Consider the following 27,464-nt stretch of genomic DNA (forward strand, 5'->3'; position numbering starts at 1 on the left):
ATTTCAAAGAAATAAAAAATAAAATAAAAATAAGAAAAGAAAAATTATTTTAAATTTTGAAGAGAAATTTGGTCAGCAACCAATAAAAGTTTGGTTTATAACCGCTGACTTTCCCTCTATTGAAGAAAACTAACTAACAAATGAATAGGCCTATTCCTTCTTCTTCACTCAAAGCCTCAAAGCTCCTCCTCTGCTCTTCTCTGTTTCCATTCCCGATCTGAACCATTTTCGGCTCCGGCTCAAATGGCCGAGGAGGCATCACCGACTCGCCTCACCTTCATCCTCATTGTTCTCGTGATCTTCATTATCGATTCCGTCCATGTCTTTGCCAATCCGAGCACCCCTGCTCTCCTTCTCCATTCACTTCCAGTCCCGGCCATGGTGTTACCTCTCTACCACTCCACTCCCAATTCCTCTTCTTCTTCTTGGACGTTTAATTCGCGTCGCCACCTTCAGGGATCCGAGTCCCCTCGCCGCCCCAACGCCAGGATGAGCCTCCACGACGATCTCCTCCGCAACGGGTACGTTTCTCTCTTGTCGTTTCGTTTTAGGTTTTGCCGATTCAAATTTCGGAATTGAAATTGGTGTCGTTTTTTGTGTGGTGGATAGGTACTATACGACCCGGCTTTGGATCGGAACGCCGCCGCAGATGTTTGCTCTGATTGTTGATACCGGCAGCACTGTCACCTATGTGCCTTGCTCCTCTTGTGAACAGTGTGGCAGACACCAGGTAATCAAACACTCGATTTTGGTTTCTGCTATAGGGAGAACGTAAATGGTGTTAGATTTTTTTTTTTTTTGATGTTAATGTAATGATTTGGAATTTTTGATTAGGACCCTAAGTTTGATCCCGAATCGTCGAACACGTACCAAGCTGTGAAATGCAACATAGATTGTTCCTGTGACAATGACAGGGTGAACTGTATATACGAGAGGCAGTATGCCGAAATGAGCAGCAGTAGTGGTGTGCTGGGCGAGGATCTTATATCATTTGGGAACCAGAGTGATCTCAAGCCTCAGAGAGCGGTTTTCGGGTGTGAGAATGTGGAGACCGGTGACCTGTTCAGCCAGGCTGCCGATGGGATAATGGGATTGGGACGTGGTGATCTAAGTGTGGTGGATCAGCTTGTTGGGAAAGGTGTTATAAGTGATTCGTTCTCCTTGTGTTATGGTGGGATGGACATTGGCGGGGGTGCAATGGTTCTTGGTGGCATCGCAGCTCCCGAAGACATGGTCTTTACGCAATCAAACGCCGGACGAAGGTGTGCTGTTTAGAATTTTTTTTATCTCCCCACATATAGTGCAGCATGTCCAATTTGCTAAAAAAAGAAATACAATCTATACATCTTACACATTTACTCTAGTTTCGGGATGGCAACAGTCCATACTACAATATTGATTTGAAGGAGATACATGTAGCTGGGAAGCAATTGGCTCTGAATCCAAGCGTCTTTGATGGAAAACATGGAACAGTCCTGGACAGTGGCACAACATACGCTTACCTTCCAGAAGCAGCATTTCTAGCATTTAAAGAGGCTGTAAGATTCTCTTCTGCCCTTGTTGATTACTTTTGGATTTTAGATTAAATAATGCTTTAATTTTTTTACAAGGCCATATAATAAGATATTCTGGCTGATGCTCAACTTTAGCTGCTACCTTACAGTTTTTTTAATTAATATTGAGTAAAAGCCTCCTCTTGAATATTAATTTTGTTGTGCAGCTTGTCTTTTAGAATTGCCAAAGAAGACGGGGTAATATGTTTTGAATATAATGCACATCATTGATATGTATGACCAATTAGAAGCTCCATAGTACATCTAAGTTGTAGTTAGGGTAGAAGAACGTGCAGTCCCTTAATTGCAAAGGAGCTTTTGGCATTTCAAACACCTTGTTTTCTAAGAATTTCCTTTCTGTTTATATTTGGGATGTTCCTAGGTGTAGTTCTTTCATATATTCATGATACCTAAACTGCTTTCTTTCATTAAATTGGCACCTATAATACTGCCAAGATCTCAGCTTCTAACCTATTTTTTCGTTTTCTCCTCCTTGAATGGGCATGTAGATCATGAAGGAAGTTAATTCACTCCAACAGATCCGTGGCCCTGATCCCAACTATAATGATATCTGTTTTTCCACTGATGTAAGGTATCACATATAGGGTTCTGAGAACTTAATTGGTTGTACTACATCACTTGCCTTAGGATGCAATTAACAATTTTCTCAATTTTAATTCAGTGATGTGTCCCAACTTTCAAGCACCTTTCCACAAGTTGATATGATATTTGGCAATGGGAAAAAGTTTGGCCTATCTCCTGAAAATTACTTATTCCGAGTAAGTGACTGAATTTTTAGGTTTTAGTTGAACCGTCCCCCTTATTCCTGAAAACACTTGCATTTTGAAATGTTAAAAAAAGTTGTCATTTTTATTATGCAACATTGTGAGTTTCCATTGGTTACTTGATGTCACTAATCGATTATTCTTCTACTCTATTAAAACATCATCAACCATGAAGCATTCAAAGGTGCATGGTGCTTATTGTCTTGGGATTTTCCAAAATGGAAAGGATCCAACTACACTTTTGGGAGGTAGATGCTTTGCAAGTGTTCCACAGTTCTACACATCTTATATCTTATAATACTGCTTTTCTGTTAACTTTCCAAGTACTTTCAATTAATCTTATCATGCTATCTGTGATGTTTATGGTAGGAATCCTTGTCCGCAATACTCTTGTAACATACGACCGTGAGCATTCCAAGATTGGTTTTTGGAAAACTAATTGTTCTGAGTTGTGGGAAAGACTTCATGTATCTCCTTCACCTCTACCAATGCCTCCTACTTCTGAGGAAAAGAATCCAACTGCCAAAACACAGCCTACAGTAGCTCCATCTGGATCGCCATATGTACTTTCAGGTAGTGCAGGATACAACACTTCGAGTAATATTAAGCTAGTTTGCTACTTCCGTTCTCAGCCAATGCTTTCAGTATCGAGTTCTTTCATTGGCTGGTGTGAATAACTCAATTCTTCTCTTGACCTAAAAAGTAAATAATATTGTTTATAATAGTATTATTGCTGTCATATTAACATCACGATACAGTTATGTATGTCTATTACTCAAAATTCGAACCCCAAAAAGTTAGGGAATTTTGATTTTATGCCGCATTCTTTTTCAGAAAAAGACATATTGCACTACCTTCTGTTTTTAATTTGTTTCTATAGCTATTAATTAAATTTTCCTTGTTAACCGTAACGTACAGGAGACCTCCAAATTGGACACATAACATTTGATATGTCTTTGAACATCAGCTACTCAGATCTGAAGCCCCACATTACAGAACTTGGTGAATTCATAGCTCAGGAATTAGACATTAACACTTCACAGGTCAAGCAAAACCATGAATTTTGATTGATATTAATTCATGATTCCTCACTAAGAGTTCAATACTGCTGTAACTACAGATAGATAGATATTTTATTAAGTTCTTAGGTTGCCAATTTTGAATGGATGATTTCAGGTCAATTTGGTGAAATTTTCTTCCAGTGGAAATCATTCCTTTATTAAATGGGACATAACCCCTGCAGATTCAACCGAATACATTTCTAATACAACAGCTGTGGTAAGTCTGCCCTGTAGAATTGCAACTAGTGTCTACCAACTTTTTAACTACTTGCTTGATGATTTGCTCTTCCCACAGGCTATAATTTCCAGGCTTGCTGAACATCGGTTGCAGTTTCCTGTCATGTTTGGAAGTTATCAGTTGATTGATTGGAGGGTTGAGCCCAAGGCAAAACGGTAACTTATATTTCACTGACAACATTACATTAGGATCTCCTTAGCATGCATATATGAGACGGTAATGCTCGGTCTCATATGTATTAACTAGTGCTGCAATATACATGACGTTAAACTATTTCAAGAGATAGAATGCAATGGTTACATTCCACAAAGAATAATTACGATTGATAATAAGATGTCATCATGTACTGGTGCATGACCAAAGGGCCCAATAGCCTTTTGATGCATTTAGAGAGAGGACATGTCCATTGGATAACAGTATCACAAGTAGAATACCTTTTTTTTATCAAATAAACAACCCAAATGTTACAACTAGTCTTTCGTGAGTCGAACTCACAACCTCCCACTTACGAAGGGGAGGTTCCCAAGTAGAATAGCCTCTTAATATCTGTCTTCTAAAATTGCACAGGACGTGGTGGAAGAATAGTCATGTGGTGGTTATATCAATTTTAGTCGTTCTTGTTATTGGATTATTAGTTTCTGGATTGTGGCTTTTTTGGAGACATCGACAACGGACCGTCAATCCATACAAGCCTGTGGATGCGACTGTTACAGAGGCAGAACTCCAGCCACTTTGAAACTCAGGAAGCTGTCTTTGCTCAGTGGTTGATGGCACAAAATGCCTGCCATTTGCATTTTTGACTCGCATGACAACAAAAATATCTGGAATCACAAACTACTCCAGATTATTGTTCAATATGATGAATCATTCTTTGTAGTCCAAAGAAAAGGATGCTCATTATTAAAGCCTAGATAGTAGAGAGGTATAGATAGAACTACACACATTTTTATTCTGTAAACTTAATTGAATTTGTATGTGAATATTTGTAACAACATACAAGTGAATCAAAAGTATGCCCAATAAGGCCTCTTTTTGAGCTGTTTTTCTTTGTATTTTATTCTCCTTGTATTTTCTTCAACTCCACTAGGTGATCTAGAATATTGTTTCACTTGTCACATTTCGTCATGCTTAAAGAATTTTGTTCTTAGATTTGGTCAAATGATTCACAGATTGTTCATTATATTATTCTCTTTACCATTAATTGTCAATGAGTTGTGGTCTATTAGTAATTTAAAATAAATAATGGATAATTAACAATTTAACACAATAAAATATGTAGTTTATCATTAGCTGCTTGTGTTACATGTTAATTGAGGTCTGCTCACTTAAGAGACAGATTTTAGGGGATTATTAGAGAAAAGTGAATCTGACGGCTGAAAACAAATGTATCATTTTAAGTTGTTATAATGCCTTGCCGACGAAGGCTTATTAGTGGATAGAATTAGGTTCCTTATGGGATCTATGGGTGTTCAAGGTGTTCAATTTGTTTCTAGAAGGGTTAGGCGGATCATGTGGTAGCAAGATTTGTAGCTGAGGATAATGGGCGACATTTTAAGTTAAGGGTTGGGCCCTCTTGGCTTATGGATGTCATTGTTGGTGACGAACCCGTAACTGATTTAGTTAGTAAGAAAGAGAGTGGAGAATTTATGCTCATCACCAGTTTTTTCTATGTTTTGTAATTTAGTTTCTTTTAAATAAATGAATCATTCATTCTCAATAACAATAATAATAATAATAAAAGCTATTATGATTATTGAGTCAAGACGACTACAAGAGAAAAGAATATTAGATTGTTGACCAACGTCCCTTTGCATAGCTAATGAGCCAAGGCTCAAGAAATTGTACCTAACACTAACAGGATAGCAAGAGTCGTTGGAATGAGTCACCCAAAACAGAGTTCGTAGCAGGTTCTGAGAATTAGAATAGGAACTGCATAGTTGACATTTGAAGCACTTGCTGCCATCTGTCTCTATCTTTGTTTGGCAAAGAAGATTCTTCTTCTGGTCAAAATGAATTTTAGAGAGCATAAAATCCAAATGGCTGATTAAAGTATAAAATGTTTGATACCATTCTGAATTCTTGGGAAAGATCATTAAATTTTTACTGCCTTCATTTTCTTTTCATAAAATGTAAGTTCATTCCTTTTATAAACTGCCCACCAAATTTTTGAAAGGGAGGTGAATCTCCAAAGATTTTTTTTGACTTTTCAAATATTTTGACACGAGTTTTTAATTTTCTCGATTTTCTTGTGGAGGACTTCTTTCCATCTCCACACCAACCACGTAAGGCTATTTCCGGCTGCCTTCATCCGTGCCACCCGCCCAGCATAATTGATGCCACCGCTTCACTTTTGGTCATTTGCGGCGGCATTCCGGTCAATGAAAATGAATGGGATGAATCTTGCGTTTTTTAGGGATAGAATTTTTTTAAGTTAATCAAACAAATTGGAAGATTTTTATAAAATTCGGAGGCCGACATGGAACTTACTTTTCATGATTTTTACAGTGGGTGGTGAAAGAGAATGAGAAAGCATGGAATGATATCCATGCCATGTGGTTGGACAGAAGAGATTATGCAATGCACAGTTGGCTAAGAAGCAAACGGGAACAAAGCTACTTTTCTGTCAGACTGTCAGTTCCAATTATTTGAGTCTTGTCTATTTATTTTCATTCATCCTCAACAATCTCAAATGATTACGTGCTTGACTAGTGCCATTGATTCCCTCAAGGATGCTTGACTACCCAACATGGTCATGCTACTTGCTCGCACATTTCTTTTTCCTCTTTCAGGGAAAAATGAACAATTGAATTTCTGCACATTAGTAACCAGTAAAAACACAATTTTTATAGGTGAAAAAGAAAATTCTATTTATAATTTTATTTAATTTTTAACACTTGACATGACAAAAAATAAGACGCGCATATAACAATAGATAAATAAAAAACTAACGAATATGGTAATAAGAAATAACGAATCCAACATCGTCTCGCCCCCACATTGCCAGCACTGAATTCAGTATATAAATCCAGGATGTTGAAGAAAAAATTGGGATTGTATTTGTCATTTGCAATATAGCCAAATAGTAATTGAAAAAAGAAAGACTGATTTTAGTTTTTAAATTTTAATTTTGTATAAACCAGAAGAAATGGTACCAATGGAGGTAAACCGGCCAATTTGGCGGCTACCCAAATGACTTCCATTTCCAGTCAAAACCTCTCCAACTCCAACTCTCCAAACGAAATGACGAAACTATCCCTTAGTCTCCAACGAGCAAAAGGCAAACAGTAGCAGCAGGCAGCAAACAGATTACTACTGTAATGTATATAAATTCCTCCAATTCCAAAAACCTAAATTAAAAAATTACTAAAAAAACCCCTCTTTCTCAAATTTTCATACACAGAGAATTAGGGAAACGCTTCCTGCTTTCAGGGTCGTCAAGTTTCTGAAACCCTTTGGGAGAAAGTTGAGAACTTTGGCTTTGTCTTGCTCAATTGCTCTCTGGGTTTTTTCTCTCTCTCTCTCTCTCGCGAAATCAAGGTACAACTTTTTTTCACTTGTTGTTTCTGCTTTCATCTTCAGCTTGATCTATTTAGGGTTTTTGAATTGTGGGGAGGTTCGTTGTCTGCTTGGTTTGCCGGTTTTGTTGGTTTGACTGCTTGTTTGACTATCTGTACCTACATTTTGAGGTTTGATTTTGATCAATTTTGCTTTCTTGTTTGTTCTTAGACTTTAGTTGGAGTGTGTTTTGTTTCGGGGAATCGAATCCCATTCTGGGTTTAATGAGTTGTATTCAAATTTTGAGTTTTTTTTTTTTTTTTTTGCATTAATGATCACGCCCAGATAGTAGTGTAAAGAAAAGGTTGATATTTTTTGGTTATGTTTGTAGTTGAATATGTGCTTGGGTTTAAATTCTGAATGGTTGTTGTTTTTGGCTATGATGAAAAGAAATGTTTGAGATTAAAAAGTGAAAAGATGGAAATTTGGGTAATGTATAAGACCTGGATAAGTGAATGGCTGGGTTTGAGGATTAAGGCTTTTGTGTTCTAGGCTTATGCTTTTCAGGGTCTCTTAACTTTTGATCATAGTTGCTGATTTGGTGAAGCCTATCTGAGGCGGGAAGTAGGAGACAGTTATGATTTGGAGATGGGAGCTGTAATTGATTAGTGAAATTGGAATTCGGATATATGATTATTTGCCAAATGTTGTACACATGTCAAAATGTATGGGAGCTGGGAAGGCTAAATGCTGCAACAGCATGTTCGAAATGTGGAACATTCAACTTGGTATTTAGGAAAAAGTCAGGATCGGAAAATGACAAGCTATTCTTTCCTCTTTTGGTATTGTTAGCACGTTATCTCGATTCACTGGGGAAATAGATGTATAAATTGAGGGTCATAAATTCCCATTTTTGATTCTACCTAAATAGGTGTCATTTTTAAATTTCCAAGACGATTCAATTTTAGATGAAAGCTACACCCAACATAACCATCATCACCACAACAACCACCACGATCACCGGCTCCACCAATGTCACATCACCTCTGCCACCATTTGAAATTCTTCAGACATCCTCATTGTTTGAAATTCCATCGGTTTGAAGTTCTTCAAACATCCTCATCCACATGCATGATGATTGGAATTTATAAATTTCCTTGATGTTTTGGCTAAAAGACAAGGAAATTTTTGTCAAATTAATGAGAAGCATACTCAAGTTTACAATAAGCCACAGTGAGTCAGTCATTATTATTCTTATTTGTACATTGTACTACTGTATGCTAACAACCAGAAAGAAAGATAAGAGAGGAACGAAAAAGAGCCGGCGGTGATAGACTAATTTCATATGTATGATTGGAAGAAGAAAATCAGGGAAGATATCTTTGGTCCATCATATCCTTTATATATGTTATATATGGATAGGCAGATGGGATAGCAAGGGAAGCATTGCGGAATGAGGCAAGTGCTCCTTTACATTACCTAAGCTTTCTTCCTGTAGGAAAGCTGACAGAACAAAGTTGTGAGGAAATTGTTTAGGCCTAAACAAATTTGAGGCCATGAGGGAACAGTTAAAGATTTGAAATGTCAATATTACATCGACTATGTTACCACACACACACACACACATATCAAGCTCATATTTTGAGTTTTCGACTTTTGGTTTCTCTTTTTGCAGGGTTTACTAGTTGGGGATATTTGATTTCCAAGATTTGGTTTTTATTGCTTAATAGTGAGTGTGTATAGTTTTGAGAAGTCTTTTCCTCATTTTTATGGATTATAGATTCTGAAGGATCACAAATAAGAAAGATTGCTTTGTTGTGAAAAGTTGTGTATTCATGGTGAATAAAGGTGCATTCTTTCTTTCTTTTTTATTATATATTTCTTATTAGGAGAACAATTCAAGATATACATATGGGCATGTTCCTCAATAATATGATCCGCTTGTTAAGACTGTGCCTGTTTGGTAACTAATACAATATAGGGAGTTTTACTACAAATATGGCAATTCTTAATTTTCCTTCTAAATTATATGTAATAATTAAGTGAATCATGTCAAGCCAACTAGAAAACAAAAAAGAAGAAAAAATATCTATGTCAGTGACTTTTACACATAAAGAACAATGGGTGTGTTATTCTGAAATATCTAATAACAAGATAGCTTATTCAGGAATATGCTGATTCTGACTTCAATTATCTTTGCATATGCCTTTACAGCAGTTAGAAGGAGAAAAATAAGCCTCTACCCTATTGTTCCGCTTTTTTATCATAATCTTTCATGCCATTTTTTTTTCTACGAAGGTTGTATGACAAATTCATATGTACCCCATTGTTTGAAATTTGAATAATGAAGGAATCCTCAGTTTCAAAAAGATAGGCAGCTTCGTCAGAGGTTTTGGTTAGCCTTAGCTCACTGCATCTTCATAGTTGCATATTCAGTATGCTTTAGCAAATTAGATTACCTAACTTATCCGGAAATTATGATGAATTAGTGATTAATACCAAGTGTCTGTTTGACATTAACAAAATATAATCTTTTGATAATGGGATTTATTAGAAGAACGGGGAAACGTGTACCGCTGGAAATTTGTCAGTTTACCTTGATGCATTATAAATCTGTTTGAGTTCAGTCTCTTCATTAGGATCAAATTTCTGACAAAAGTGCAAATTAGTGTTGCAATTTTTATATGTCAATTCCAGTGTTTAGAAAGGTCAACTCTGTGCTTCAACTTACATATGAAATCAGTTTAATCATTTTGTCATTATCATTATGAAATATATGCTATGCATGCTTCTCCGTTACTAGTAATATGTTTTTTGTTTTCTTCTATTCCTTTCATTCTGTGAATAGGATTTTTAAATCTTAATATTGACGGGTGTTCTTATTATATTGACACAGGTGGCATGGAGATAACGATGTTCAAAGCACTTCTTAATAAAATCTCCTCTTTTTTCCATTTTTCATCCCATGAGAACATAAATTTGGACCCTGTTCAGAAGTACTACAAAAAAACAGAAGAGATATTAAAATTGTTGAAGAATGTACTTGATGCCATTGTTGATTCTGAGATAGCTTCTTATGAAGTGCTTAATAAGCAATTTGAAGAACTGGGTCACTATGTTGATGAATTGAGGGAGCAATTTCAAGACTGGCAGCCATTGTTGAGTAAAGTGAATCTTGTAAGTTGCTATACAATTCAGTTGTAGTCTGTCGTGAATAATGATGTAATTTTACTAAAACTGACCCTTCATGGTCACAGGCTCATGTCATAAGTTTGACCAAGTTGAAGTGCGGTTAAGCCTTTAGTTAGAATTGATACTTTAATAGGATTTCTCTCCCCAGCTGTGGTTAATAGAGGTTTTGTCTACCTTTCTTTGTCTTGTTACCCTATCTTTGTTCCTGTGTTTTTTCCATACTCTAAATTTAATATCACATGCTGTGTGGCTTTATTAGTCTAGACTCTATACAGAAGGCATGGCAGGAAATGGTTGATGAATCTGGACATTGCTGCATTTATAGTGCCAATGTGGTCTCTTCCATTTCTCAGTTATTCCCCTTTTTAAATCCTTGTCATCAGATTTGCTGATTAGTGCTTCCTTGGAAGAGTATCAAAACTTTTGGTTTTTTAGAGTCGAATTCTACTAAAAGGTTGCTTTATACATGTAAATATTGGAAGTATAAGCCACTCTAATTCTTGCCTGGAGCTCTGTCGCTAATTCTGTAATCTGTTTCATTGTAATGATATTTTTGTTTTTGTTTTTGTTTTGTTTTGTTCTGTTTTATTTTTTATTTTTTTCCCCCTCTCATGCCTGTTTACTTTTAGCTCAAAATTGTATTGTGGAATGGAATTCTGAAATAATAGATATACTGCACTATCATTTGTTTGAGAGACAAAATTCACTGAAATTATATATACTTTTGTCCGCTAGTGGCCCAAATAGATAGTGACAATTTAAGTTCCCTGAGGATAGAGATTGATGCATTTTCACAAGTGACAGTTTCTCTAATGATCTTCTCTTTTGTTTAGGTTCTGCAAGTTGAATCATTGATATCAAAGATTTCGACTTGTAGCCTGGATGTCTTTCAGCTACTGAAGACTTCTGAGCAACATCTCCCTGATGAATTGGGTTCAGCATCTCTTGAGGTATGAAATGTGTGAGACAAGTTATTAATTCTCTACCTTTATTTATTGTGTTACACTAGAGCATGACACTCAGTTGCTTCAAGTCTATCGCCTATCAAATGTACATTGTTAGATGAAAGACCGTCTGTTAGATGGTAAAACCATGTATTTATTTGTAATTAGCATTGTTGGGGTAGGGGAAAGTAATCTGTTTCTTGGGTATAAAGTAAGCAGTCTCCGCCAACAGAGCTAAAAATCCCTACTTAGATGGTGAATTTTTTAAACACTAAATTTTTTGAATGCCAGTGAAGTAATTGATATCATTTTGGTGGATTTATCATTTTGAGATGTCTAAGACTCACCTTGGTTGGTTGCAGCCCTGCATACAGAAACTAAAGCATATGAGCTATGAGCAAACATCAACTGTCATTAAAGATGCTATAAGTGATCTAGTGGAGGGTATTGCGCCTAGCTCAGAGATCCTAGTGAAAATTGCAGAGGGCCTTAGCTTGAGGTCGAATCAGGAGATCCTTATCGAGGCTGTGGCACTCGAAAAGCTGAAGGAGAATGCTGAACAATCTGAAAAGATCGAGGAAGCAGAATATATTGAGCATATGATAGCCCTCGTCACTCGTATGCATGAGCGTCTTATTACGATAAAGCAGTCTGAAAGCTGCAGCGCAGTTCCAATACCTGCTGATTTCTGCTGTCCTCTCTCTCTGGAGCTGATGACAGATCCAGTGATTGTGGCATCAGGACAAACCTATGAGAGGACTTTCATCAAGAATTGGATTGATCTTGGCCTCACAGTTTGTCCTAAGACACGGCAGACTTTAGCTCACACCAATTTGATACCTAATTACACTGTAAAGGCACTGATTGCAAATTGGTGCGAGTCGAACAATGTGAAACTGCCTGATCCCACAAAGTCTGTGTGCTTAAATAAGCCAACACACCTCCTTGGACATGCAGAGCCTGGTGCGCCAAAGGACTTGCCTATTCTTCCTCATTCTAGGGTCAATTCATCAATGTCACCTGAGTCAACTCGATCTATGGGTTCCCCCACTAATAAATATATCTCATCTGGTGGATTGCATCGGGAAGGAAGTTCTCCATTCCATCCTCGTTCCGCATCAGAAGGTTCCTTGTCAGTAGCTGGAAATGGGCAGGTTTTGGATATCGCAAGAGTATCATCTACAAGTTCTGAAGATAGATCTGCCACTATAGACGAAAGGGGTACAGATCTAGTGAGCCAACAGTCTACATCACCATCCAGAAATGAATTTCCTATTACTACTGAAGCCAACCAGTCGTCACAAAACCATAATAGAAGTGCCTCAGCATCCAGCATACTTTCTAATACCAATGGTACTCGAGAAAATGCAGTAGATGCCGATGGGTCCTTACAGACATCAGGCAACCTGTCAGGCTACAGCAGTGATGCTTCTGGGGAGTTTAGATCAGGACCACCGGCTGCTACCCCTCAACACAGAGAAACTGAGTTGCCAACCAGATTGCCGGAGGCAAGACCTCGAAACCCAATGTGGCGCCGACCTTCTGGGAACTTAATCCCAAGGATAGTTTTGACTCCATCCACTGAAACAAGACCTGACCTTTCTGGACTAGAAGCCCAAGTTCGAACCCTGGTAGAGGACTTGAAAAGCACTTCACTTGATACTCAAAGAGAAGCAACATATGAACTCCGGATGCTTGCAAAGCATAATATGGATAATCGGATTGTTATTGCAAACTGTGGGGCCATTACCTTGTTGGTGGAATTACTCCGTTCTACAGATTCAAGGGTCCAGGAAAATTCTGTCACAGCACTTCTTAACTTGTCGATCAATGATAACAACAAAACTTTAATTGCTACTGCTAACGCAATTGAACCTCTTATTCATGTCCTTGAGACAGGGAGTGCTGAGGCCAAGGAGAACTCAGCCGCCACTCTGTTTAGCCTTTCGGTGATTGAGGATAACAAGGTTCGTATTGGAAGGTCAGGGGCTATTAGGCCTCTAGTTGATCTATTGGGGAATGGGACTCCTAGAGGGAGGAAAGATGCAGCCACGGCTTTGTTTAATTTGTCAATATTCCATGAGAACAAAGGTCGGATTGTTCAAGCTGGTGCTGTAAAGTACTTGGTGGAGTTAATGGACCCAGCTGCTGGAATGGTTGACAAGGCAGTTGCTGTTTTGGCTAATCTTTCTACAATTCCTGAAGGAAGGACGGCAATTGGTCAGGAGGGTGGGATCCCTGTTCTAGTTGAGGTGGTTGAGTTGGGTTCTGCTAGAGGGAAGGAGAATGCAGCTGCTGCTCTTTTACAGCTCTGCACAAATAGTAATAGGTATTGCAGTATGGTGCTCCAAGAAGGAGCTGTCCCGCCGTTAGTCGTATTGTCACAATCTGGCACCCCAAGGGCCAGAGAAAAGGTATGATGCTGTATGTGTCTTTTGATGGTTGCCTCTCTCTCTCTCTCACTCTAGGTTTTAGACTTCATGACAGATTATGTGTCAAAAGATACTGTTTAACCAAGTCTTTGGTTTTCTTGCAGGCTCAGACACTACTTAGATACTTCAGAGACCATAGACATGGTAGTGCCGGTAGAGGATAATTGCTCAAATAGAATCTTTGCTGTCACCAGAGGTTTTGATTCAACTTTTTATAGATGATGTATAAATTGTTGGTGCGAATAATTCATTTGAAGGTCTTCTTGTGTGGATTTAATGTAATTTTTAGAAAGAGGAAAAACAAATGATTTATAGAGAATTTGTATCAGTCCTGTAAAGTACTTGTTATGTGGTATGTTGGAAAAAAAAAGAAAATTCATACCTGCGAGTCTAGTTGTTGAACTGTTTGTTGTGGTTCATGCCCGTCTGCATTTGATGTAGTTATATATTAATATATTCATTCCCATTCGTGGCTCATTGAAATTTTGACAGGCTAATATATATATATATATATATATATATATATATATATATATATATATATTTTTTTTTTTTTCTACGATGGAGGCAAAACCCCATCAAAGAGAAAAAAGAATACTGCTCGGCCATTCCGGCTGTTGAAAACTTATAGACAGGCTAATATTCTTTGCGTCAATTGGAGCTGCGAGATGCCAAATGGTAGTGAAATAGTTGAACAAGAAATACATTCTGCTTCTTTTTTTTTTTTCCTGAAATTCCTAATTACCAAATGAGTATTAATTTTATATAATTTTGGATTTTTATCCTGATATTAGACTTCTAAATATTTAGAGTACATCAAGAGTTTTGAATTGATTCTGATTCAATTGGAATTTTCAGAAATTTTTATCATGTATGGTAGCATTTTTAATCAAACTTCATCAGAATTGGATTTCTAATCCAAGTTGCACTCCTATCTATTGATTAGTGATCCCATTAACCTAACCCCTAATTGTAAGCAACAAAATATTAAAATATAGATGCATATGATATTAGAAATTTCAATCTCAAATCCTTGTGTCCTTAGTTTTTTCAAGAAAACCAATAGGACATGAGAAGGTTGTAGACTGCCTTTTATGCATTAACAAACACCACACTCACATATTTGAAAAACTTCTGACCAACTATTATGTCTCTGTCATCTTCATAAGCTTCAACTAATAAATGATGTATAAGATTTTATTTTAGTGCTCATTTGAACTTTATAAACATACTTCTCTTTATTCGGTTTACTCCACAAGCTACCTACACCAAAATGAGGCGCATAGCATCTGGGAGATTAGTCCCAAGGAACTGTTCCTGTCCTTCAGCAATGGAAACAAGAGCTGACCTCAAGGGAGTCAAATCCCAAGTCCAGAATCTGGTTGAAGAGTTACATGGCACTTGTGTAAATACTCAAAGAGAAGCAACACTTCAGCTCCGACTACTCGCAAAGCATAACATGAACAATCGGATTGTTATTGCAAACTGTGGAGCCATAAGCTTTTTGGTGGGTTTGCTAAGCTCAACTGACAAAAGGGTACAAGAAAATGCTGTCACAGCACTTCTTAACTTGTCGATCAATAATGACAACGAGATCAGAATTGCTACTGCTGCCAAGGCAATTGAGTCTGTGGTTCATGTGCTTGAGAATGGGAGTGATGAGGTCAAGGAGAACTCAGCTGCCACATTATTTAGCCTTTCGATGACCTGGGAAAACAAGGTTCGGATTGGAAGGTCCAAGGCTATTAGGCCTCTAGTTGAGTTACTAGGGAATGGGAGTCTTAGAGGGGAAAAAAGATGCAGCTACAGCATTGTTTAGTATTTTGATTTTTCGTGAGAACGGGGAACGGATTGTTCAAGCTGGTGCTGTGAAGTACTTGGTGGAGTTTGTGATGAATCCAGAAGCTGGAATAGTTTACCAGACTATTGCTGTTTTGGCTGCTTTTTGTACAAGTCATGAAGGGAGGATAGCAATTGTTGAGGAAGGTGGGGTTCCTGTTCTGGTTGAGGTTTTGAAGTTAGGTTCCGAAAGAGGCAAGGAGAATGCAGCTGCTGCTCTATTACAGCTCTGCACAAGTAGTGATGAACAATGTAGTATGGTGGTTGATAAAGGAGTTGTTCCATCTTTGGTGGCAATGTCACAATCTGGCACCCCAAGGGCCAAAGAAAATGTATGAAATCTTGCTTGTTATGGTTTCCTCTTTCTCTCCCTTGCCCGTCTAGTTGTCAGACTTTCACTCGTTTTCATCACCATAAGAACCATTTTCATCGACAAAAGCCTTCCGTAAAATAATAATGCACAAACTTTTGCCGACGAAGTTTCTTCAGTTGAATGTCTAAACATGAGCACATTTCCAAGAGCCTGAGGAATTTATCAAATTCAATTCCCTGCCGCGGGGCCTAGCTAGCTAGCTAGGCCCGGCCTTGCCCAATGGCAGCCTTGGCAACAGTCCAGGGCCCAAGGGAAGGTAGGGCACAATTTTGAATATAAGGTTATATATATATATATATATATTGATGTACTTATAGATAAACAGCAATATACGCTATGGAACGTGTAAAAAAAGAATCTTTTATTTCAGAATTCTAGAGGGCACTAATTAAGGTTTTCTTCTTTTCTTTTTTTAATATTTTGAGTCATTGAGAACCGTAAAAAGTCAAGCATCATTATAGTAGTCTTTCACTCTCTCCAAAACCTAGAAATCAAACAAATTTCTCTTTAAATTTGGGGTTTCAATTAATGGTTATTAAATCCCTTAATTCTTCACTTGCATCATCTGACATTTTCAATTTTTCTCCTATCTGCTTTTCATCTCCCAATAATCTTTCTCCTCTCTATTATTTTGTTATTCTACAGTGAGCAACATATTTTTTGACATTTCATGATGCAGGTTGAGTTATAGATCAAAATAGATATCGAGTATTTTTTAATTTTAAAATTTTGGATATTAGAAGTTCTGTTGCTTGTTTTTTGTGATTTTCTTGATTATTCTAAAAACTTGTTATTAATTCGTAATTTTTTGAAGTTGAATTATCTCATAATCGTTTAAAAAAAAATCTCAAGACCGATCCTGGGCACCAAAAAATATTTCGCCCTGGGCATGAAGAACCTCAGGACCGGCCCTGTAGCTAGCTAGTGTTATATGAATATGATCAGTCAGTTACTGCCTACTTGGAGACACTTCACACAAGTACTATGTTACTCTTTCAGTAGACTTGATTTGATTTCAAACTTGAAAGCAAGTAGTCCTTTATAGTTAATGTGGGAATTAATAAAGCAATTGGTGTTCTTGCAGGCACAAACACTCCTCACCTTTTTATGGGGAGGAGTCCTGTATAGTTAATGTGGGAAGAATCTGGTTTCTTGATCTCATACTCCCTTGTATAGTTACTATGCATATTGCCGAGGGTCCGGGACCAAGAATTGGGATTATATATACCTCTCAAGTTGTAGTGAATTATGTTGTGTTAAAGTTGAACAAGAATAAACATTGCGCAACCTGCTAGTCTAGTTTCCGTGTTCGAAAATCTATTGGATTATTTCTCATATTTGAATGGATCCATTCCTGTTTGGAACAAATTGCAAAGTGATTTCCTTGTTTAGATTGGTAAACAAATTTTGCTTAAAATTTCTAGTACAGACAGATTCCGTTGATACAGATGACACTCGAATACATATCCACACCACACTCGGGTTATGGTCTAAAACTCAACCATCCCATAAAAGCCTTACTATTCCAACATATACAATGCACAGAGACACATTTCTGATCCTATATCAACCTCCCAGACAGCAAGAAGGCTGCAAACACTGGCCATAACAACGTTCTTCTGCAGAGTCACTCGATGCAAGTAAGTTGACCTGTATGAATTCTTACAGAATTTAGTCATCCCCCGGTTAAACCTTCAACAACAAATAATGCCGGTTGCAAATTACAGTTTACCTTGATAATCTCCCACTTGAAGCTTGGGCGTGTAGCAGTGGCTAATATACTCATGTTAAAATGCTGTTAAGACAACAGAAAAAAAGTAGCAATTTTTGTGAGTGGATTGTTTGTAACAGAATATTTCCTAAACCCCAGTGAAGAAAATCACACACAACTAATCACATTGCGTCAACAACTCACCCTGAAAGGATCGCCCCTTAAGGACTGCACGAATATTGAATTTCCTGATTCATCCTGCAAAGAAGCTGTGGTGAGCATACGTGCTTTGGATATGATAATCACAAATCTCATGAACTAATCTACCTCCAAATAAACATCCCTAAGTCGCTTTCCAGTTTGAGCACAGCAGATGCGAATCAGGTCCTCATCGCAACTTCCACTGATGATATAGTCCCTTCCATTCATGTAATACGACCGCGTATAGTTATGAGGACTTCCTGTTGAAGCTATCTCAAAACTCATGTGCAGCCTCCCATCTGCCGCCAAAAGTTGCTTAACCTGGCAAGTGACGACTCAAGAAATTGAGCATCCAACTTCAAAATTGAAAAACCACCAGACCCTTGTAATAGAGGTGTACCTCGTTGTCAACAGCTGAAACAAGCAAATAATGGTCATCAGGAGAAAAGCAAGCCATCACATTTCCTCTTGAGCTAGAAGCTGTATAGCACGGTTTCCTTGGGCTCTGTCTCAAATCCCACATCTTCACATCATGGTCAAAGGATGAAGTAGCAAACATATAAGGGGAATGGTGTGCAAATTTGGCAACATTGATCGGTTCTCGGTGAAGATTACTGAACAACTCTAAACGCTTTCCACTGCCAACGTCATACAGAGCAAGGCCTTTGGAGTATCCACTAGCGAGAAGCTGGTCATCAGTTGAATTTACATGAAGAGAAGTCAATTGCTCGAAATCTTCAAAAGTTGCACCACTAGAGCTGCAACAAGAGTCTGCAACTTCTGGTGACATGTTGTTGATGTCGAGTAACTTCAAGGAGCCCTTATCTGAACCAGCAACAAGCTACTTGTTCGACACAGATGAGAAGGGAAAGAAAACAGTAAGAAATAAAACCACTTATGCTTTGACTAAAATCTGAAACATAGAATAGACTGTTAATGCATAGTTGCTTACAAGGAATCACATACCTTGGACGGAGACTTGTTGAGCCAACAAAGCCCCAAGACACTACTCATTGCTCCTATGCATGGAATATAACCAACCATCTTCCCGTTTTCATGGTTAGTAACCACTACTTCACCATCCAGAGTTCCGAAAACCATAAGACTTGGGTTTGATGGATGATACTCAAACTGCCTTGGACGAAGCTTCTTGTTTTCTGCTTTACATGTGTGGTTGAAATTGGAAAGTGGATGCAACAGTGGCCAAGTTGAAGACCCAAGTTTGGCAGCACACAGCGACCTCAAGAAAAAATTCTGACCATTTCGATGAGGATATAATTGTTTTGGCTTGAATGGTTTCTGGAAGTGTACACCACTAGTTCCCATTTCACGCTTATTCAAAACACTAACAACACTTTCTTTGTGCCGTCTCTTATAAGGTAAGTATTCATAGTACTTTGCAGACGTCATCTTGGCCAATTCCCTCTCCGTCATTCTAATAGGAAAATTATCTAAAACTTCCAGACCAGGCAGCGAAGATATGATATACTCCCGATAATGTTTCTCAAAGCATATGGGTGAAGGATGATGAGTTACAAAGTTCTTCAATGTAATACTCACATTCCTCGAGGCTTTCTTACCCTCACTTACAAGGGTTTCATCTTTTTCTTGAGTCTACAATTTGCCAAACGAACTGTTAGTTTAACTACTTAATCCATCACCAACAAATAACAGTTTCCGCTGTATTCTCACCTCAGTCTGCAATTTCTGTTGCCCTTCTAAACCAGGACATGATCCAGTTTCCTTGCAACATAAACAGCTTTGGAACCGTAGTTCTAGCAAACAAGGAAGTCTTGACAGAGCACCAGTCGTGGTCAGGAGATTGGAAATTCTTGTCTCACACATTGAGAGGCGCGTCAGATTTGGCATGCAAGAAAAACAGTCCCTTCGCAAACTACCGAGTGAAGTACAAAAATCGAGATTAAGGGTGTGTAGTCGCAAAAAGTTTCCAATCATGTCGAGTTTTTGGATATGAATGGACCGCAAGTTGAAGACTTGGCAAGCCAAGGAACCCTGACAAAGATCCCTGTAGAGATTCCAAAACAATAATAAGTCCCAAATTGTTTCATATAAGAAAGATGTGCACTTCATCAACAAAAGCAATCCAAATTTCACAATCATGTAAATTGAAAAAGTAATAGCAGAATGAACATACGAGTGTATGACAATATTATACAAAGTGAATTACTTTGTGTATCCACTTGAAGAATATACTCTAGTGTCATTAGTGAATGTGAAAAATGAACAAGATCTATAAATTGAGAATTATGAATACAAACCGCAGAAATTCTTTCCCCAAAGACAAATCCTGGAGATCGACAACTCGAAGCTTTGCATTGAGTCCATTCATCAAATCCACAACACTTTCTGTGCCCAGATCACTATGGAATTCCAGAAATAAGTCAACTGCAAGAATATGAGATGAGTCACTTGACATAAGCACGTCCTTTAGTGGCAAAATGTCAGCATCCTTTAGCTGGTCTAATGAAATTGTTATGCTACACTTCTCATTCTGAGAACTTTGAACTTTGGCCTGAACAATATTAACAGACAAACAGAGTTAATATTTAATACTAAAATTGGAAAGAAGAAAAATTTGGATTTTGAAGAGAACCTGAGTAAACCATGAGAGAACTGCTGAATTGGGCTTTACCTCATGCTTTCTGCAAGAATTAAGGTACCTAGATATAGAACAAGGTAATTAACAATACAGAATCCTTCTCCAAAAACTAAAATAAATAAGGTAACAAAATCCTTGGTAAAGTATTAACAAACAGAAACAAAGTACGCATCATAGCATTAAACAAACATGGTAAAGATCTCCATGAAAGCATAGCACTCACACGCAAGTGTTGTGTTTGAAATGGCATTGCAGCTTCACACTCAGACTTGTAATATACTAGAGTCAAATGTCAACTTATCAGATTCTATGTTATCCCTATTCCATGAGTTAGACACTGAAAGTTTTCCAAAAACCCATAAACCTCCTTCATTTGAGGAAGAGGAGTATCTCCAGCTCCGAATCTATACACTCGCTTATCAATCTCAATTACACTGTATCCAGGGACCTTCCTCAGACCAATACCTTTCATCATTAATCTCACATTCCCAAATTCCTCCCAGTTCCCTCCTTCAGCATATATGTTAGAAAATAAGGTGTAGTAGCCAGTGTCATCTGTCTTAATATATAAAAGGTCTTTTTCGATGCTTTTAATCACGTCCATCCTCTGGTGGATTCGACATCCATTGAGCAGGGCGCCCCATATGCTGGCATCAACAGAGAATGGTATTGATTTAATGATATCATAGGCTCCATTCAGATCACCGGCTCGACTGAGAAGGTCAACCATACATGCAAAATGTTCTGCATTGGGCTCAATGCCGAAATCCCTCATTGATCTAAAATATAACCTCCCTTCTTCAACAGCACCTGCATGACTACAAGCTGAAAGAATATTCATGAATGTAACCTCATTTGGTTCGATTCCAGTTTCTAACATTTGACTAAAGAGTGATACGGCAGCACATATCTTGCCATGTATTCCATACCCAGCGATCATGACACTCCAAGACACAACGCTTCTTTCTACCATCGTATCAAATACACCTTGAGCTGACTGAAGGTCACCACACTTAGCATACATGTCAGTTAGAGCTGTATCAATATAGAGGTCTTTCCTCACACCATAGGTTATGAGCTTGTGGTGAACCCATTTTCCCTTTTCTAAATAACCTAATTCAGAGCAAGCTTGAATAACACTTAAAATGGTGACTTCATCAATCTCAAGACGGTTCAGATAAATTCGGTCAAAAAGACTGATAGCCATGACAGAGTTACCACTACGAGAAAATCCCGAGATCATAGAATTCCATGTTATGATACCAGGATGTTTCATCTCGTCAAATATTATGTATGCTGAATCTACAAACCCACATTTTGAGTACATATCAATTAGTGAGTTCAACACAAACTCATCCAAATAGCCTCGTTTGACTATATGACCATGTATCTGATGCCCAATCTCTAATAAACCCATCTTTCCACAAGCAGCGAGAGCACTTGACATGCCGAATGAATCTGGCATTAGTCCTTGGGCCTGCATCTGCACAAAGAGTAGCAATGCCTCTCTCAGCAGACCTTTCTGACAATAAACTGAAATAATTGTATTCCACGGAACAACATTTCTGACTCCAATCATATTAAGAATTTTCAGACAATAGCTTAGTCCCCCAATTTCAGCATATAACTCTAACAATGCTGACCCCAAAGAATCAAGGTCAGGGTCTACAGCCTTTCTAATAACAAGTCCATGAACAGACTTCCCTTCTTTGAGCAAGCCTAACCCAACACAAGACATTAGAATGCACATCAACGTCACAGCATTCGGCTCCACTCCAGACTCCTGCATCTTAACAAAAACATCTAGTGCTTGTGAGAAAGAACCAGCTTGATTGTAGCAGGAAATCATCGCGGTCCAAGATGCAGTGTGGCGATGAGCAACAATACGAAAAATCCTTTCCGGACTCTGCAAGTCGCCACACTTGCTGTACATTGTAATCAGAGAAGTATCCAAAGACTCGTCCTTTCTAAACTCCCTTCTAACAACATAACCATGCACTGACCTAGCTCCTCTCCGCCACCCCAACTTCCCACAAGCCTCAGCTACACTGAGCATTGTGACCGAATCCGGTACAACACCTCCTCCCATCACCATCCCACGGAACATCTCCAACCCTTCACTCACCTCTCCATTCTCGACGCAACACAAGATAACCGAACTCCACGACACGGCGTCTCTCACATGCATTTCAACAAACACCTTCCTTGCATCATCCAAACGCCCCAGCTCCCCATACAAACCCAGCAATGCGGTCTCGACCACAGCATCCGAGTCGAACCCACATTTCACTATCCTCCCATGGACCTTCCTACCCGCACTGAGCTCACCGCAGCCCGAACAGGCTCTCAAAACAGAAGGGAATATAAACCTACTCATGCCCACCGAGCATTGCAGCATTTCTTGGTAGAGTGAGATGGCTTCGTGGAAGCGGCGGTTCCACATGAAGCATTTGATGAGGACGCCCCACATGAAAGGGTCTTGGTTAGGGAAGGTTTGAAAGAGCTGGGTTGAGGAGTGGAGGGAACCCAGTTGGGAGTAGGACTCGATGAGCTTGGTGGAGGCTTGTGGGTCTCTGTGGAGACCTGAGACTAGGAGATGGGCGTGGAGTTGGGTCAGTGTTCGTAGGGTTGTGCATGACCTGAATAAGGGCATGTACAGGGTCATGGCTAAGGGGACATAGGACGTTTTTCAGAGAGGTGAATAAGAAGAACGCCTCTTGTCTTTGGAAGAAAGGCGAGTACTTTACTACAGCACCATCGATCAGACCCCAAAAAATAATAATAATAATAATAATTCTAAAGCACTCAACTCACTGTACTTGGAGAAGTGATTTTTTTTTGTTTTGGATACACTTAGAGAAATGATTTTTGGATTTAATTGAAAGTTTGAAACCCAATTTTCTATTGACCTTAGTTGACAAAAAAAAAAAATCTATTGACCTTGAAATAGTTTTTTTTTTTTTTTGGTAAATGAAGAAACCTCAATGAGCCTTGATAAATTTCTCGCTTTTATTGCTTATTGCTTATTGCTTATTGGATTTGTCGCGAAGTGACCAGATCCAAGTGATATTCAAATACAACTCAAAAAAAAATTATTAGAAAAGTTACGGCGCCCAAAAAAACGTGTCGTTAGTAGTCTCAAAAGTAGAATTTTTCACCAACAACTTAAATACGTGACAGGGTATCCTTAAGAACTCAAAGAGTATCCTTGAATACGTGAAAGGGTGTCCCACTAGGTTAGCTGGCTGTCGGCTGTCCTATATGTTAGAACGGGTTCGGGTAGTAGCGAATTGGTTTGGGTTAGATCCATATGCAAATGGAGTAGCTATTATTTAAGGTAAAAATCAATAAAAAATGGAATCTGGTTGATCCAATAGAAGAGGAAATATTGAGCATTCTCGAATCAGTAGCTACTTTGTTAACCAACAAAACAGAGCTCAGACCCAAATTCATAGATGAAATTGGACATCTGGGTATCAACAACAAAAGTTACATATATAGCCAAACAGAACGGATGATCTCTCTAATAGCATATATATGTTACCAAATTTGCCAAAACAAAAAAAGATGGGTATTTCTGAGCAGCAATTATAAGCAAATCAAACAGCAAAAACAAGCCAGAAAAAAGCAGACAGAGATCGATACCAAGCTTCTAAGCTGCCGGAGGTAGCCATGGGAATGGCTTTTTCTTCTTCTTGCTAGCTTGCTTGCTTGTTTGTTTCTGAGTTGGGTAGTAGAGTGCAATGCAATATTTGAGTCAGTGAGGGTAGGGAAACGGAATGGGAAGCTTCCTCCAAATAAGGTAAGTGATGGGGGGGGGGAGACGTGTGCTAAGAAGAGAGACAGAGAGAGAGAGAGAGAGATGGGGCGTACGGAATAAGAAGTGAAGTGAAGTGGGAGGCAGAGATAACCACATGTCAAAAGGAAAGATAAGCACAACCACAGTTCCCCATCGTGATCAGTCACCAGCTCTCGCATGCTTGTCGATTAGGATTTAGGAATCTGACTGTACCAGATGGTCAAACATTTATCACTTCAATTTCTTAGTTGAAGATGTATTTATACTAACAGTAACACTAACTTCTCAATATAAAAAAAATAATAAAAAAAGAAACTTGATCTGTATCTGATTATTAAAAATATGGATCGTGAGTCGTTTCGGTATGGAAATGCGGATACACGGTACATCAGTTATTTAGATATGAGGTACGTTAGGGAATACATTATTCAATTTATTTTAATTTTAGTGCGAAAAAAAAAACATGCGATTTTGGACAAAAAATTGTGCTATAGTTTTGCATGGAAATCTTAATTTCTGGAGAATTTTTTTTTTTTTTTAAAGAAAGTTATGGAGTTCAGTTTCCATAAGGTTGGAACATGATCTGTACAACAGTCAGTTTATACTTTGTAACTATTTATTTTTCATTTTCACATTATGAATACTAGACAGGCCCATACATACATATTATTACTTTGTAATTGAAAGTGGGAGGTTTTTCACATGAAGGGGCAATTTTTTTTATAGAAGTGGATAATTTTTTCAAATACTTATATATTTCCCACTTTCACTTATAGATCTGTTTATTTTATAATTTGACTAAATTATCCATATCTATTTTACAAGTAGTAAAGTTTTTTAATATTTCAAGATTATTCTAGAACATGTTTTCTGTTTTGGCTAACAAACTCTCTTCTCTTAAATATAGTATAAATTATATTTTATTTTTTCTAATGTAACTAGCATAAAAACATAGTCAAGAATCAGCTGCTAGGAGCTCCAAAAAACCCAGACTTGACAGGACCCGCCCCGAATTCCACCATGGAATCCGAAGTGGCCCTGCGGGACCCACTTTTAAAGAAGGTTTACCAAAAATTTCGGCATAACCTCCCTTAAAAATGGACAATCCAAAAACCTGTGGAAAACAAACTTCACTTCTAATAATCCAACCACAAACTCCTGGAGCCACCCTGCTCCCATCATTCAACCAACTCAAGCCCAAAAATAATAACAGTGTATCAAGTAATTCACGTCTAAGAAACTCCAAGATTAAAATACTACAATTCACAAAGTTAGGTCATAGACCTCAAATATAATTCATACAAGTTTGGGTTCCAAATCCCATAGTAATCAGAGCATTCTAGGAATATAAATGGACAAGAAGTGCAGTAGGCTAAACAGGTAACCTACAGAATGTGAGGGCGGAAGCAGGTGCGGTCACTATGGCTCACTCTCGTACGCCGAGCAGCAATACTGCAATCTGGGCATTTGAAACCAAAGGGCCCAGGGGAAAGTACATAAAAACGTTAGCGTGAGTGGACAAAAATAAACAATTTTAAACCAAATGGATGCTATACTTTCCCACATTTATTTCTTTAAAATTCCCGATGCATGCAATGATTAACAAAAATAAAATAAGAGGAGTTCCGCTCATGAAAGCCGACTAGCCCCGCTAGTCAAACAACGATAAGAAGAGATTGAAACTCTGGTACTCAAGGAAATAAAACCAGCCCCGCTGGCTAAAATAAATCGGACTAGCCCCGCTAGTCGAAAATAGTATAATGAGTCGAGGAAGACGATAGCCATACTAGTGAGCCACTCAGGCTCGGGTGATAGCCTCCCAGGCTAAAGTACTCCCATTACTCCCGTAATATATCCTTACGCCACTATGTGTAGCGATAGGATACTGGGCTTCAGAATTACTGTCACAGAGACAGTAACCAACGCCACAAAGGCGGAAGATCAATGCTAGCAATGATAAGTCACCCAAAGTATGGCAAAAGAAAATCCGAAAACCAAGTAAATCCATAAATACATAAGGCTTCCCCATCTCTCGTAAAAGAATTTCCAATGACGTGTCCCACACGCCAAGATAAACTCAAATTCAAAAGTAAATAGGAGATAAATAAATATAAAGATTTACTCCATCGAAATCTCAAATCGCCGAATAAAAATATAATATAAATAGTATAAATCCGGAAATCACATCGGAAATAAATAAATAAAAGAAAATAAGCATAATCCAATGACGTGACCCCGCACGCCATAAGACCTTCAAATAACCAAATATCCAAACCATTTCTAAAAAAAACCATATGCTCGGAAAGTAATACGATGAATAAATTATAACCTCGGAACCTATTAAATAAATGCATGCATCATTCTTTGAAAAATAAAAGTCCACTCACAGTTTATAATCAATCCTGACGTCGCTCGGTATTTTCCTCGTACGAAGATTCCTCTCGTCCTGTATGAATAGCACTCGTAAAAATATATTTACAGGACGGAAATTAACTTTACGATAATTAGAAATTGAAATTCATAACGTCCCTCTTCAAAATTCAACTCCTTAATTCACATCGAATCCATCCATAATACTCCAACAATATTCATTCATCGATATATAAGTTCTAAAGTGAATTCGAAAGAAATTCGACGATCGAATTCACGTAAATCAATAATTAACCATTTATACTCAATTCGTAATTCCTCCAATTCCCACCAAACTTCATGTATACAATTCTACAGTCATTATAGGATTTATGGAGCCAAAAATTGTAATTAAAACTCAGCTCTACGCGCCACCACGCGCCACCGGCAACCACCACCAATGGCCACCAAATTTTGGCAGCACCACCGACTCAACAGACCCAATCTCTTTCTCAACTACAACAAGTTCCAATTTTACCTTGAAGGGCTCCAAATTGGCCGGTGAAATTTTTCCAGAAAACTCCAAGAACCCTAGAAATTTCAAATCGTTAATTCAACCTCTACACTGCAAATTGAAATGAAAGACCTTAGGCGAAATGATCTATGTCAAAAACCGAACCTTTGACGCCGGTTTGGTGGCCGGAGACGGCCAGAATCGTCGGAAATCGGCAAAACCCGCAAGTTGCTACAGTAACCTTCCCAGCAAGAAATCGAGCTCCTCCGGCCAAATCTCCCCAAAATACCACCACAGATGCGTCAAGGGGGAGGAGACGAGCTTGGGGATGGCCGGATTTCGCCGTGGGTCGGCCAGA

The 27,464-nt window shown here is 38.3% G+C and overlaps 4 protein-coding genes across 6 annotated transcripts; 2 read left to right on the forward strand and 2 right to left on the reverse strand.

Moving 5' to 3' along the window:
* Positions 1–117: 117 nt before the first annotated feature.
* Positions 118–4,677, forward strand: LOC112186578 (aspartic proteinase 36). Its single transcript, XM_024325041.2, has 12 exons — positions 118–521; positions 610–730; positions 835–1,262; positions 1,382–1,538; positions 2,063–2,145; positions 2,236–2,332; positions 2,514–2,586; positions 2,708–2,911; positions 3,257–3,381; positions 3,515–3,616; positions 3,695–3,792; positions 4,205–4,677. The coding sequence occupies exons 1-12, from the start codon at positions 244–246 to the stop codon at positions 4,371–4,373; spliced, it is 1,935 nt and encodes a 644-aa protein (XP_024180809.1). The 5' UTR covers positions 118–243; the 3' UTR covers positions 4,374–4,677.
* Positions 4,678–6,948: 2,271 nt separating this feature from the next.
* Positions 6,949–14,117, forward strand: LOC112186616 (U-box domain-containing protein 4). The gene is made up of 5 exons (XM_024325082.2): positions 6,949–7,174; positions 10,029–10,309; positions 11,158–11,274; positions 11,631–13,682; positions 13,805–14,117. The coding sequence occupies exons 2-5, from the start codon at positions 10,034–10,036 to the stop codon at positions 13,862–13,864; spliced, it is 2,505 nt and encodes an 834-aa protein (XP_024180850.1). The 5' UTR covers positions 6,949–7,174; positions 10,029–10,033; the 3' UTR covers positions 13,865–14,117.
* Positions 14,118–17,269: 3,152 nt separating this feature from the next.
* LOC121048782 lies at positions 17,270–24,337 on the reverse strand. Of its 2 annotated transcripts, none has more exons than XM_040514573.1 (10): positions 24,090–24,337; positions 20,478–20,505; positions 20,104–20,357; positions 19,517–19,850; positions 18,791–19,438; positions 18,225–18,665; positions 17,951–18,145; positions 17,828–17,881; positions 17,645–17,707; positions 17,270–17,562 (listed from the first exon to the last, which is right to left on the reverse strand). In XM_040514573.1, exons 1-10 carry the CDS (start codon positions 24,116–24,118, stop codon positions 17,479–17,481), a joined length of 2,130 nt encoding a protein of 709 aa, XP_040370507.1. In that variant the 5' UTR covers positions 24,119–24,337; the 3' UTR covers positions 17,270–17,478. The 2 variants fall into 2 exon arrangements, with proteins under 2 accessions (XP_040370507.1, XP_024182126.1); XM_024326358.2 differs by having other exon boundaries at positions 20,439–20,505; positions 24,090–24,336.
* LOC112187518 (putative pentatricopeptide repeat-containing protein At1g69350, mitochondrial) lies at positions 20,250–24,083 on the reverse strand. 2 transcript variants are annotated; one of them, XM_040514572.1, is made up of 3 exons: positions 20,668–24,083; positions 20,478–20,505; positions 20,250–20,357 (listed from the first exon to the last, which is right to left on the reverse strand). In XM_040514572.1, exon 1 carries the CDS (start codon positions 23,107–23,109, stop codon positions 20,752–20,754), a length of 2,358 nt encoding a protein of 785 aa, XP_040370506.1. In that variant the 5' UTR covers positions 23,110–24,083; the 3' UTR covers positions 20,250–20,357; positions 20,478–20,505; positions 20,668–20,751. The 2 variants fall into 2 exon arrangements, with proteins under 2 accessions (XP_040370506.1, XP_024182125.1); XM_024326357.2 differs by having other exon boundaries at positions 20,284–20,357; positions 20,439–20,505.
* Positions 24,338–27,464: the final 3,127 nt, after the last annotated feature.

The sequence above is a fragment of the Rosa chinensis genome, chromosome 2, assembly GCF_002994745.2.
Source record: "Rosa chinensis cultivar Old Blush chromosome 2, RchiOBHm-V2, whole genome shotgun sequence".
Classification (NCBI taxonomy): Eukaryota; Viridiplantae; Streptophyta; class Magnoliopsida; order Rosales; family Rosaceae; genus Rosa; species Rosa chinensis.

Excerpts from the sequence above, each read along its gene's own strand:
- LOC121048782 (XM_024326358.2), bottom strand. The coding sequence starts at position 24,118 with ATGGCTACCTCCGGCAGCTTAGAAGCTTG. Across the intron at positions 19,851-20,103 it reads TTGGGGAAAGAATTTCTGCG|GGATCTTTGTCAGGGTTCCT; the intron begins GTTTGTATTCAT and ends GAATCTCTACAG. Across the intron at positions 18,146-18,224 it reads TTTCAGCTGTTGACAACGAG|GTTAAGCAACTTTTGGCGGC; the intron begins GTACACCTCTAT and ends GTCACTTGCCAG.
- LOC112186578 (XM_024325041.2), top strand. The coding sequence starts at position 244 with ATGGCCGAGGAGGCATCACCGACTCGCCTCACCTTCATCCTCATTGTT. Across the intron at positions 2,146-2,235 it reads TGTTTTTCCACTGATGTAAG|TGATGTGTCCCAACTTTCAA; the intron begins GTATCACATATA and ends ATTTTAATTCAG. Across the intron at positions 2,912-3,256 it reads ATCGCCATATGTACTTTCAG|GAGACCTCCAAATTGGACAC; the intron begins GTAGTGCAGGAT and ends CGTAACGTACAG.
- LOC112187518 (XM_040514572.1), bottom strand. The coding sequence starts at position 23,109 with ATGACCCTGTACATGCCCTTATTCAGGTCATGCACAACCCTACGAACA.
- LOC112186616 (XM_024325082.2), top strand. The coding sequence starts at position 10,034 with ATGGAGATAACGATGTTCAAAGCACTTCTTAATAAAATCTCCTCTTTT. Across the intron at positions 10,310-11,157 it reads TGTTGAGTAAAGTGAATCTT|GTTCTGCAAGTTGAATCATT; the intron begins GTAAGTTGCTAT and ends TCTTTTGTTTAG. Across the intron at positions 11,275-11,630 it reads TGGGTTCAGCATCTCTTGAG|CCCTGCATACAGAAACTAAA; the intron begins GTATGAAATGTG and ends GGTTGGTTGCAG.